The 11,337-nt window shown below is 31.9% G+C and overlaps 1 protein-coding gene and 1 long non-coding RNA gene across 4 annotated transcripts; both read right to left on the reverse strand.

Moving 5' to 3' along the window:
- Positions 1-2,412: 2,412 nt before the first annotated feature.
- On the reverse strand, positions 2,413-3,618 carry LOC126899154 (uncharacterized). The gene is made up of 2 exons (XM_050673750.1): positions 3,381-3,618; positions 2,413-3,321 (listed from the first exon to the last, which is right to left on the reverse strand). Exons 1-2 carry the CDS (start codon positions 3,598-3,600, stop codon positions 2,498-2,500), a joined length of 1,044 nt encoding a protein of 347 aa, XP_050529707.1. The 5' UTR covers positions 3,601-3,618; the 3' UTR covers positions 2,413-2,497.
- A 2,665-nt stretch (positions 3,619-6,283) lies between these two features.
- LOC126899187 (uncharacterized) lies at positions 6,284-9,660 on the reverse strand. 3 transcript variants are annotated; one of them, XR_007702510.1, is made up of 4 exons: positions 8,684-9,660; positions 8,545-8,615; positions 8,378-8,470; positions 6,284-6,555 (listed from the first exon to the last, which is right to left on the reverse strand). It is a non-coding gene; the product is annotated as an uncharacterized LOC126899187 (long non-coding RNA). The 3 variants fall into 3 exon arrangements; XR_007702508.1 differs by lacking the exon at positions 6,284-6,555 and adding an exon at positions 7,056-7,417; XR_007702509.1 differs by lacking the exon at positions 6,284-6,555 and adding an exon at positions 7,744-8,301.
- Positions 9,661-11,337: the final 1,677 nt, after the last annotated feature.

Raw genomic sequence — 11,337 nt, forward strand, 5'->3', positions numbered from 1 at the left:
CGGTCACCACGAATCAAACGTTTTTGTAATTTAGTTCCGGGGCCCGCGAACTGATATCCTGGCACGTGAGCTTCGAACGGAAGACTGTTAATTACTGAGTTTACAATACCGGAACCTCGTTTCCGTCGTACACCACGACGTCGTTGCGACCGTTGCTCTTTCATTTTCACTTTTAATGTGAAAATACAAATTTCTATTATATTTATAGTAAAAAAAAAAAATATAAAATAAACAAATAAAAGAGCTCTCTGGTGATAGTGAAAAAAGTATAAAAGGAAAACAAAAGATTACAAAATTTAATAAACCATAACATTTTTAATAGCACAAAAGATATGTTACTGTTTAAATATTAATATAATTAATAATAATTATAATAGAAAAATAAATAAATGATTTGCGATGCGTTTTGAAAAACAGAACGAAACGCTAGCCGTTGTCAATTTTGACGATCAAGCAGATTTGCAACAACTACATCAACAATATAAACATGGAAAGTTATTGCCAAACACTATACGAGCTATCATATGCGGACCGTCAAATTGTGGAAAAACCAATTTAATTTTTACACTTTTGTGCGATTCGAATGGTTTGAGATTTGAAAACGTATATATATATTCCAAGTCTTTGGGTCAATACAAATATCAATTTTTAATTCAAGTATTGAAAGGAATCGAAGGAATTCAGTTGTTCACATTTGAAAATGGCGATGATGTACCACACGTGGATTTGGTTCTACCCAATTCGGTGTTTATTTTTGACGATGTGGTCATGGAAAAACAGAATGTAATGTGCGATTATTTTGCACGCGGTCNTTAATGTGCGATCATTTTGCACGCGGTCGACATAAAAGGGTTGATGTTTTTTTCTTCTCACAGACCCTGTCTCGCATACAAAAACAAATGTTGCGAGATAATGCAAATGTGGTGGTGTTGTTTCGACAAGACGAAGTCAATTTGCGACACGCGTACGATGAATACGTGTGTTGTGATATGAAATTTAATGAATTCAAAGAATTTTGCAGACATTGTTGGGAAAATGATAAATATGGCTTCGCAGTAATATGTACGGATTTCGCACGTGACAGTGGTCGATACAGGTATAAGTTTGATACGTATGTAACAATATGAATGCTGAAAATAATAATAATAATAATGATAACAATAATAATGAGAAAAAGAAAAAAGAATCCACNGATAACGATAATAATGAGAAAAAGAAAAAAGAATCCACGATGAAGTTATTGGATCAAGACCGAGAGAATATTAGAAGAAAATACACAGAGTTGCGTCGTAATGAATCCGAGACGATGACTAGCGTTCAACAAAAACTAGCACCTATAATCGAACCATTGAATAAAATTTCTACCCGATAATTTACCGATTAAATTTCGAGTAGGCGACAAAGTGAGAATTAGCAAAACGAAATCCGTGTTTGACAAGGGCTATTTGTCCAACTGGAGCAGTGAACTTTTCACTGTAATCAAGGTCAAACGTACATTGCCGCCAACATATTATTTGGAAGATTACCAGGGAAATCCCATTCAGGGTACGTTTTACACCGAAGAGTTGACTCGCACACAGTATCCGGAGACGTATCTTGTAGAACGAGTGTTGCGTACACGCGGAAATAAGTGTTACGTTAAATGGTTGGGTTTTGGACCGGAACACAACTCATGGATACCGATAACAGATTTCTCACGACAATGATTGTCGATATACAAGGGGTGGTGGCGACCAATCGTTCGTTTGTGATCAACGAAATGTCCGCTATAGATTTGAACTCAATGTCTCTCGCTCACTGGACATTCAAAATGTCAAAATCGTTCGCCGCCGAAGACGATACGAAGATCAACTACTGGGTAAAAAAATATCATCAAGGTNCGTTCGCTACGATACGAAGATCAACTACTGGGTAAAAAAATATCATCAAGGTTTGGACGCAAATATCGGTGACGTCGAATATTCCGAGTTGCCAAGAATAATGGCACTGCTACGGTGTGAAAGTATCTACGTGAAAGGCGTGCAGAAAAAACAAATATTGCAAAATTATTTACCCGGGCAAAATGTTTACGAAATCGAAGAAGAGTGCCCACCACTACGAAAATTATGTGAAGAATTCCAACCACGTTGTATCAGACATATGAACAACCACAAAGTGTGTAGTTTATACAAAGTAATGTGTTTGAAACAGTGGTTAACTGATAGTTCATAATACTTTTATTATTATTATAATTATTTTTTACATATACTTGATGTATTACTTTGTTCAATAAAATAAATTTAACTAATTATATGCTGTTTGTTTATTCTGTCAGTTTGTGTGTGTGTATATATATATATGTAAGTATATAATACATAACCAAATCAATAATTGTAGAACATTTTTATAATTTATTTTATTAAACATTTGCATACATTTAATTCAATAAAATTTAAATACATATTATTTATATGACTACTCTATTATGCGTTATCATACATTGATATATAAATAAATATTATTCGTTGACATTCGAGTTTTGTAGGGAATAATGTCCCCACGCTTTTGTGTACACATCTTTGTATTCACGTTCGTCACCGACCATCGCACGCTTGTCATAGTTGTTGGACAATGCGAGCTTATCAATTTCTACCGTTGAAACGCGGTGATGTTTAGAACGTATTAACGACATTTTCTTTCGTATTTGTTTGAGCCTGTCCCGCAAACAATTTAAATAATCAACCATCTTGATTTCGTGTTTGACTACACCTTGACCCACACCTTTCAATCGTTTCACTTCATCGACGTCTCTCGTAAACACTTGATCACTGTAGTTTTGCAGGGTTGTCAAATATGCATAGACTTTGGGCAATAATGCGATGATTTCTCGCATGTGCATGCCCTTGCATTCGTCAGTAAACGTACCCGGTTGTTTTTTACGTTTATCGGTGTAACACGGGTGGTCGGTTGGATAATTGGATGTATCGAAATATTCGAGCAGGTAATTTTTCAAATCATCGTGAAAACTATTAGTCAAAATTAGGTAGATAAAAGAATCGGTGTCCATGTAACATAACATGAGCCTTTCCGGTCCATATAACGGTAACATAACTTCATAATGGAATTTGTACATTATAGTTTTACTGATATCCAATATTGCCTGCCCGATAAAAATTGGTTTATAAAAATTAATCCTTTCCTTGTACATGTGAACAGCAACTAAATCTTCATTGAATATGGTGCTGTGGCTATACGACGGTTTTGCAGCCAACTTTGACAATTTCTCCGGGTTACATACGAGTTTGATATTTTGGTGTTTTCTAACATTCTCCAAAGTTTTTCCTATAAAGTCAAAAATAATTTAAAAAAATATTTGTATATATATATATATATATTCTTACCGTAGTTTGAGTTGATCATCGTTTTGGGTAAGTTTTGTCCAAACGTGGTGATCGCTTTTTTGCGCAAATCCGTATTAAGCTGAATGTAAGGAGCCAACCAACGAGATTGCATAAATCTGATACATTTATGCAATTTGGTAACTACCACACCATGTTTTACAGCTTGTTTTAGAGCTCGGTAATGTACAATGTAACCACGTTTGGGATCTAGTGTAGTCATCAGTTTACTACATTTAGAAGACGTTAATGGCGGTTTTTCGTTAACAGGAAAAAAAGGTAAATCGTGTAGTTCTCGAGGATAATCTACATCGACCTCTGCAAGATAACCGTATTCACCGTCGTCGGGTGTGTTGAGTATCTCTTCCAATGTAACAGTCGACCACTCAAAATAGCCAAACGGAATGGGTTCCATCATTGCTGTAAAAATAAACAAATATTATTGTATACGTGTATAAAAATATATAAGTACAATTCTTACCCGTGCCATATAAATTAGTAGCGTCTAAATATTGAAGATACTTGTGTGCTTCATTGGGTTTGTAATCGACTAAGCCCGGGTGGTTCGCACGTGCATATCGCTGATTAACCTATATTTAGTAATTGCTTTTAGTTTGATAAATTTTATTAATTTTTTTATTCAATAATTATGCTTACTTGTGTTAGACCCCCACGTATACCCAGTTCAAACATTAACAGCATATCTGGATCCGATAACAACTGAATGTGTGCGTTTGTGTACTTTAACATGGTGTCAAACGAAAGGGCCGGAGATGAAAAGTAGTGTGCAGGGTCTAGTTTATAATTTTTCAAGCTTTCCTTACGGAAATTTTCAAATACATCAGCTAGAACCTGTAATAATAATAATAATAATTATATATATATATATATATATAATTTTTTTCTGTATACCATAACGTCGACAAGTAAATACTTGTCACTGTATTCGCCAAGCGTCTTGCATCCAAAATGTCGCCACATATTTTTTGCATGCTCATAATCATCCTCGGACACCGTAGACCATGTTATCAAACTGTAAAACTCACTGCGTGGTGGAAGCTGTTTTTCATTAAGCCGTTCCCAACAGTCCACGTACTCATATGGAAAAACCGATTTCCTTGTCACCAAGTCCAACGATTGAAACACGTTNAAAGTTCAACGAATGAAACACGTTCAACGTGTGCACGAAATCCGAACGCGACAATGTTGATGTTACTTTAGACAGACTAGCTTGTAGGAACCGGTACGAATCTATAAATCTTATTTGAAAGTATTCACTAATAGTTTTACTGAATGAAATATATTTTTCTTCGGACTGAGCTATTACACTTATATCTTCTTTGTCGTATGTCATTTCTTGTATAANTTTATATCTTCTTTGTCGTATGTATAATTGTGTCTTGTATAATTGTGTCTTGTATAATCATGTGTGCGTCGTAGTTGGAAAGACCGTGTAAGATAACCGGCATGAAAGCCGGAGTACGTCGTTTTAAATTGCAGTTGTTGCATAAAGCGACACGGAATTTTGCCGTCCAATGGTTGTGGTCTTTGACTTTATAGACCTTATCGGAAAACATTATCGAACACGATTCACAATTTTTAGCATTATCGAAACGGTTTTGTTCCTCCACCGTCAACCGCACCATTTCAATGTTAATTTTCATAATATCAGATACTCGTTTAGCTATAGTTACCAATGACATGACGAATTTTTTTGCTGCATCCGGTCCACGATACAAGACCGGATAGTTCGGCAAATCAGCACACATATTATCCGGTAATATATCGGAATCGTGTACAACGAAAAAGCAACTGCTCATTGTCTCGTGGTTTTGGATAACAACACAGTTTTTCAATATTCGTTTGTCTGCACGGTGAAGTAAGCTTTCCAAGTCGGCGTAAACTATTAACGGTACCGGTTCCTCCCGTCTCGTATTTTTGAAGCGCAATATTGACTGGTCCGAATCGACTGGGGGTAGGACAGCTCGCGCTTCCTTAAACTTACCACACATTTTCAAATGTTCATCCAGACCCGCTTGTCCACTCGGACGGGACGATAGCGTTCGGTCCGTAAACACGCTGAGGCAGCGCTTACAATAGATTTCATGATAATGACCGGCACTTCGTTGTTTGGAGACTAATCTAGAGAAATTTTGTATGTAGCAATAATGGCTATTACCACCCTCTGTGATGTAAAGTACATCGATGTGTTCGGTGTTCGAACGTAATTTGGTAATACGCAATGGATAAACATTATTTTTATCGTCCAATGCAAANAATAAACATTATTTTTATCGTTCAATGCAAACACGTTGATGAACAAAAACGGGTTGTTACGTTCAAACTTATTTATTTGTTTAATTGGAGTAGGATAATCAATACCGATGAAATTAATATTTGAATTTTTTTCTAAATCGAGATAACCCGCATTCCACTGATCTTTGTTTTTTTTTTTTGTATTATATCTCGATAGAATCGCCCATTTAAAACATTGATTGTCGGTTTTATTTTGAACATTTATAATAGCGTGTTTGTGTTTAATACACGATGGAAGATCAATGAACGAACTACCACGCAACGGTGAAAATTTTGTCACCCTCAAAAGTAGTCCGTCTGGTTTCTATTGTTTCTTGTTTCTGGGCAAGTTTTTTATTGATTTTATTCAAAACACCGGTGTAATCAGTGCCTGAATCGATGGTTTTGTTGCGTGTTTTAAATGAGACGTCCCTCAGTTCACCCATAACTTGATGTAAATAAGTTGTGTGCAAAACAACGTTAAATTTTATTAAACCAACTTCGNGAAGAACGTTAAATTTTATTAAACCACCTTCGCTCGAATCTTTCAATACATTAAACAAATCAGCACCGATGTAATGAATAAAATTTCCAATTTTGTCAATTTCCGTTTTGTTTTTAAAAAAAAAATGTTTTACACGTCCTCCGAGAGCTGTTTCTATCGGCATAAAACCCGAACCTACTGTATGCATACAATTACGTTTGGTCACCTTACCATTCATTGTACGTGTCGACAAGAGTCGTTTTTGTAGACAACCAACAGTAGCAATAACCGTTTGTCGATGATCCAGGTTCAATTTATAATGCAATCTTAATCCGTCATTATCGATAAACGATCGACCGCAACCGCAAACATATTCATATGAACTCGACATATTGACAACTAAGATTAGTAAATAAGTTCTTATTTAACAAAATATATATATATATTTCACAAACCATACATTACTATACAACTATTCAGTTCAATGTGTAATATTCATTTAAAATTTTTTTTTTTTTTAATTGAATAGTAACATTTCAATATTGTGTTAGGTATTATTTCATATGAAAAAAATGCTATATCTTTCAATATAATACCGTAAGTGATAAATTATTTAAAAAATTAATAAAGTTTGTTTGTATAGTTTGAAATATACTATACTATAGTATAGATTGAAAATTGAAATTTTAATTACGTTAAATGTAATTTCTCTTTTTAGATTGATTCTCTTAGAATCAATACATTTTGAATAGTTAGTCTTTAACTACAGATGTGTAATAATTATATATATATATATATAAACACACAATAAAATTGTTTATAGAATGATTATTTTTTATTTAAATAATTAAATTATTCAACAGTCAATATTATTATTATTTATTTAAGACCGTGTAAAAATTCTTTATATAATATACTAATCATAAAAATTTAAATAAAAACATGAGTAAAATATAGAGTAATATTTAATTTATTGAAAATCAAATATGTAAGCATTTCCGATTTTGCCATTATATTTTAAGAATATTTTTTTATTATTATTATTGTATTCGTTAATTTCTTCATCTGTTAATTTTATTCTTGGTATAAACACATGGTTGTTGTCTATGAGTTGGGCAACCACCACCGTACCATTTCTTGTATTAACATTTTTCATAGCTATTACTTCATATTTTTCTTTTTCTTTGAGATCGCTGAGTTTTAAATAACCTTTAACTTCAGCTTGTTGGTTCAATTTATTTTTCAAGCTGTCCATAGCTACCTTAATATACATATATACATAAATATAATATTATTTGTATTATATGTATGAAAACAGTTATTTTATATTATCATTTTCTAAAAACTACACAAATAATAGTATAAATACTATTCTGAAAGTTATACCTTTATAAGTCATCTACTAAAACATAATATTAACTTTTTCTTTTCATCATTTAATACCATATGATTAATTATTATTAGAGTAATCAGAAAAAAAATTAAATTTTAATAAAGTAAAGAAAAAAAACATTTAGGTATTCATCAATATTTTATTACAAAGTTATAAAAAAAAAATTACATTTATTAATCAATAATTATTTCAACATTTTCAAAAATTAAAAAAAAGAAATACTATATACATAATCTTTTTTAAATGAACCATTTAAATAATTGATCATCACAATAATGACATTTGAATTGCGATGGAAAATTGAAAATTAAATAGTACATGCTATTCTGATTAATACATATTTGATCTTTAATATATTTTATTGTAAAGCTATCTTGATCATACGCCATATCACGTATGCAATCGTCAGTTGTGCATATGGAGTACATAATTTCATTATTTACATTATGTGATAATATAGAAAAAAAATTGAACTTCAAATAATTTTTTTCCCCAAACAATAAATTGTATACGCCTGAACGGATTTCAGATTTATAAATTTGACAGTCACTTCTAATCATATCAAGCGTCACGGGAGTTTTTAATGCATCTTCATATTTAATGCCTTTCTCAGACACCGTAAAATTTCTGGATTCGTACAAAATGTCTGCCAATATATTAAATTGGCAAACATTTTGCGCTTTCAAGTACTTTACGATGTCTTCGACATCATTTAGGCTTAATGGAAGATGCATTGTATAAAATTTTTACGACTAAAATTAATAAAAAGAAATATGTACACTTCGAACTGAATAGTAGAGTTTAGTAACAAAAATTTTAATAACTTACTGTGATTTTTATTCTTTAACAAAAAGAGCAATTTAAACCTCGATGAAAAATTTATTTTCAATATTTGCAAATGAACACAGTGAAAATATATTCCTAAAGATTAAAAATTAATTTTACAAACATTGCTTCAGAAAAAAAATAATATAAATATGTAAAATATAGCATACTTTAACTCGATTTTTGAATTATTTCTCCCCAATTTGAAATGTAACTCAAGGAATATACTGAAATAATTTTACTGAAAATTAAAAAAATATTATTGTCAAAGTTATTTTACTTTGAAAAAAGTAACTATATATTACTTACGTTATTAATGATTTTCGATCTTCTGTATTAAAAAATAAGACTGATGAACATAAAGAAACTAGCAGAACACATGAAAACGAATTATTAAACGTATATATGCTGTTTCTCCACTTATATAGCAAAATTGATTTTTTTTTTACACGTATGAAGGTGATAATCGGTAGGAGAAAATCCCTTTAGTTTGTTTTTATATATATAAGCTATATATATATATAGCTAAATATTTTATTGACAAGTAATCATAAAATATAGAAATTAATATATAAAATATCATCAAATATATAAATTAATACATTCAAATAATATACAATTCACTTTGATATTTTATAAGACGTTTAGGATTTTACACATTGTGTTTTATTATTAAGATAAGATTAAAAAGAGCTGACAAGTATAGTTTATGAATTTCTTAAAGAAAAACAATCATGTTATTCTTATGAATATAAGTTATAAATAAAAATATTAATAATCTTAAATGAACGATCATTATTGTGGACACAAACAGAGCAGTCCACTGTTATTTCATATTATGATAGTGACGTCACATTTCTGCACCCAGAGAAAAACCTCGATCTATATAATAAATTCATTGTTCAATTTGATAAATACAATATCATTACTATTGAATCTATGATATATTTATTAATATGATAATTTTTTTTCTTGTCTTGAACAATAATTATTTATAGAATAGTTATTTTGTTCGTATTAATAAAACATTATCATAAACCCTTGATAAAATTTCTCTATCAAAAGTGATTGAGGTTTTTCTTTGGGTGTGTATTTGAGCTAACCGTCAATGTTACCTAAGTTAATAACTTTTCTAGTTTTCTAAATATTGTTTTCCATAATCACCTGACTACCTCCTTTACTTGAAATATTTTTCTGAAATTCGTGTGTATATTAATTACTATTCGGTTACTGACAAGCAATTTTTTGATACTATATATATATTTAAGGAACACGAGTGTGCACTTTACCTATCCGATATAAACAATTCACACGCCCTCAATGACTTTATCATGTTTGAAATAATATCCTCTACATTATGTTCCCTGAATGATAATATACATTATACTTTATATAAGTACATCATAATTGCAACTTATTAGTACCAGAATTAATATGAGTTTAGATAAAATCTCAAGGCAAAACGAAAAATTAAAAAATTCGACAGTTGATATTAGATTAGATTTTGAATCCGATGAAAATTTTCCGACCAACTCTACAGCATATTGTTTGATTGTATACGATATAATGTTTGAATACATCCCTATGACAAACGAAGTTCATAAAATATTATAATTTGTTTTTTTCTAAAAATAATGTAAAANATATAATTTGTTTTTTTTTCTAAAAATAATGTAAAATTTTATATTTATAAAATACTAATGATTACTTGAATGTATATTTTACTATTAAAAAAGAACGTGTTATTTATTTTAGTACCTTAACCTTATTATATTTTATTTATGTACTACAAAATTATCGTAAAATATTTCTTTCAGTTCGTGTTCGACTCCCAACTGAGCAACACGTTTGTTACTTCCGAGCGAACCGCATTTATAGCTATCGATAGCGTACAGACGAGTCTACACTACAGAAATCAGGTATTATGCAATTATTTCCTATCACAACACACCGCTCACTAAAATAAACCAGTTTCACAACTTACTACAAAACAAACGGCCGCCGCTGTCGGTACGGCCGCCGGCGGTTCGAGGTCAATTACTCGAACATCTTATCTACTATAATTATCCCAACAACTTAAACAAATAATTCAACTATGAATACTATAAAAAAAAAAACTATTTCACCGTTAGTCTTATCTAAATCAAGATTTTCCCAGTCTACCGATAAATCACTCTTTGAATTCTCGGATAGCGAAAATGACTGGCAAACAGTCGATAAAAATAAACGCATCAGATCGCCTAATAACGTCTCACCCCAACCAAAAAAATCTGATACGAGTATATTCATCTCTCAAAACAGATACACACCAATCTCTCCTGCGACTGAAAACGTTCCCATGGACAGGTCTAATGAACAAAATGTAGAAAATATCACTAACAAAACAAGTCTACCTCCACCTATATTCATCCAAACACAAATAAATTACAATTCTTTTTGCCTCAAAACGAAAGAACTCACCGACGCATCTAGTTTTTCCTGTAAAAGCTCTACCAAAGGTGTTAAATTACAAACATTTAGCCCTGATTCATACAGATCAGTCATTAAATTTTTCAAAAGTGAAAACATCTCCTTCCATTCCTACCAGTCAAAAGAAAACAAACCGTTCAGAATTGTCATCCGCAACCTTCACCCTTCTACTGATAAAGATTTTATCNTGCAATCTTCACCCTTCTACTGATAAAGATTTTATCTCTGACGAATTAACTAATCTAGGGTACCAAATCAAAAACATAACGAATGTACTCCACAGATCTTCTAAAACGCGGCTGCTTTACGAATACGGTGTAAGTACTCGTTAAAGCAGCCGTGGCCGGACATCACTTGGGTGAGACGATAAGTCATCTCACCGTGAGTCCGGTCCACCCACCTGTCCAGCCGATCGGGTCCTATGAGGGACCTGGTCCACTCGCCTCTCGTTTCCTCCGAGAGGCGAGTCCGCCACCGGAACATGGTCATCCGCC

Source organism: Daktulosphaira vitifoliae, unplaced genomic scaffold, assembly GCF_025091365.1.
Source record: "Daktulosphaira vitifoliae isolate Bord-2020 unplaced genomic scaffold, ASM2509136v1 Scaffold_2, whole genome shotgun sequence".
In the NCBI taxonomy this organism is placed as follows: Eukaryota; Metazoa; Arthropoda; class Insecta; order Hemiptera; family Phylloxeridae; genus Daktulosphaira; species Daktulosphaira vitifoliae.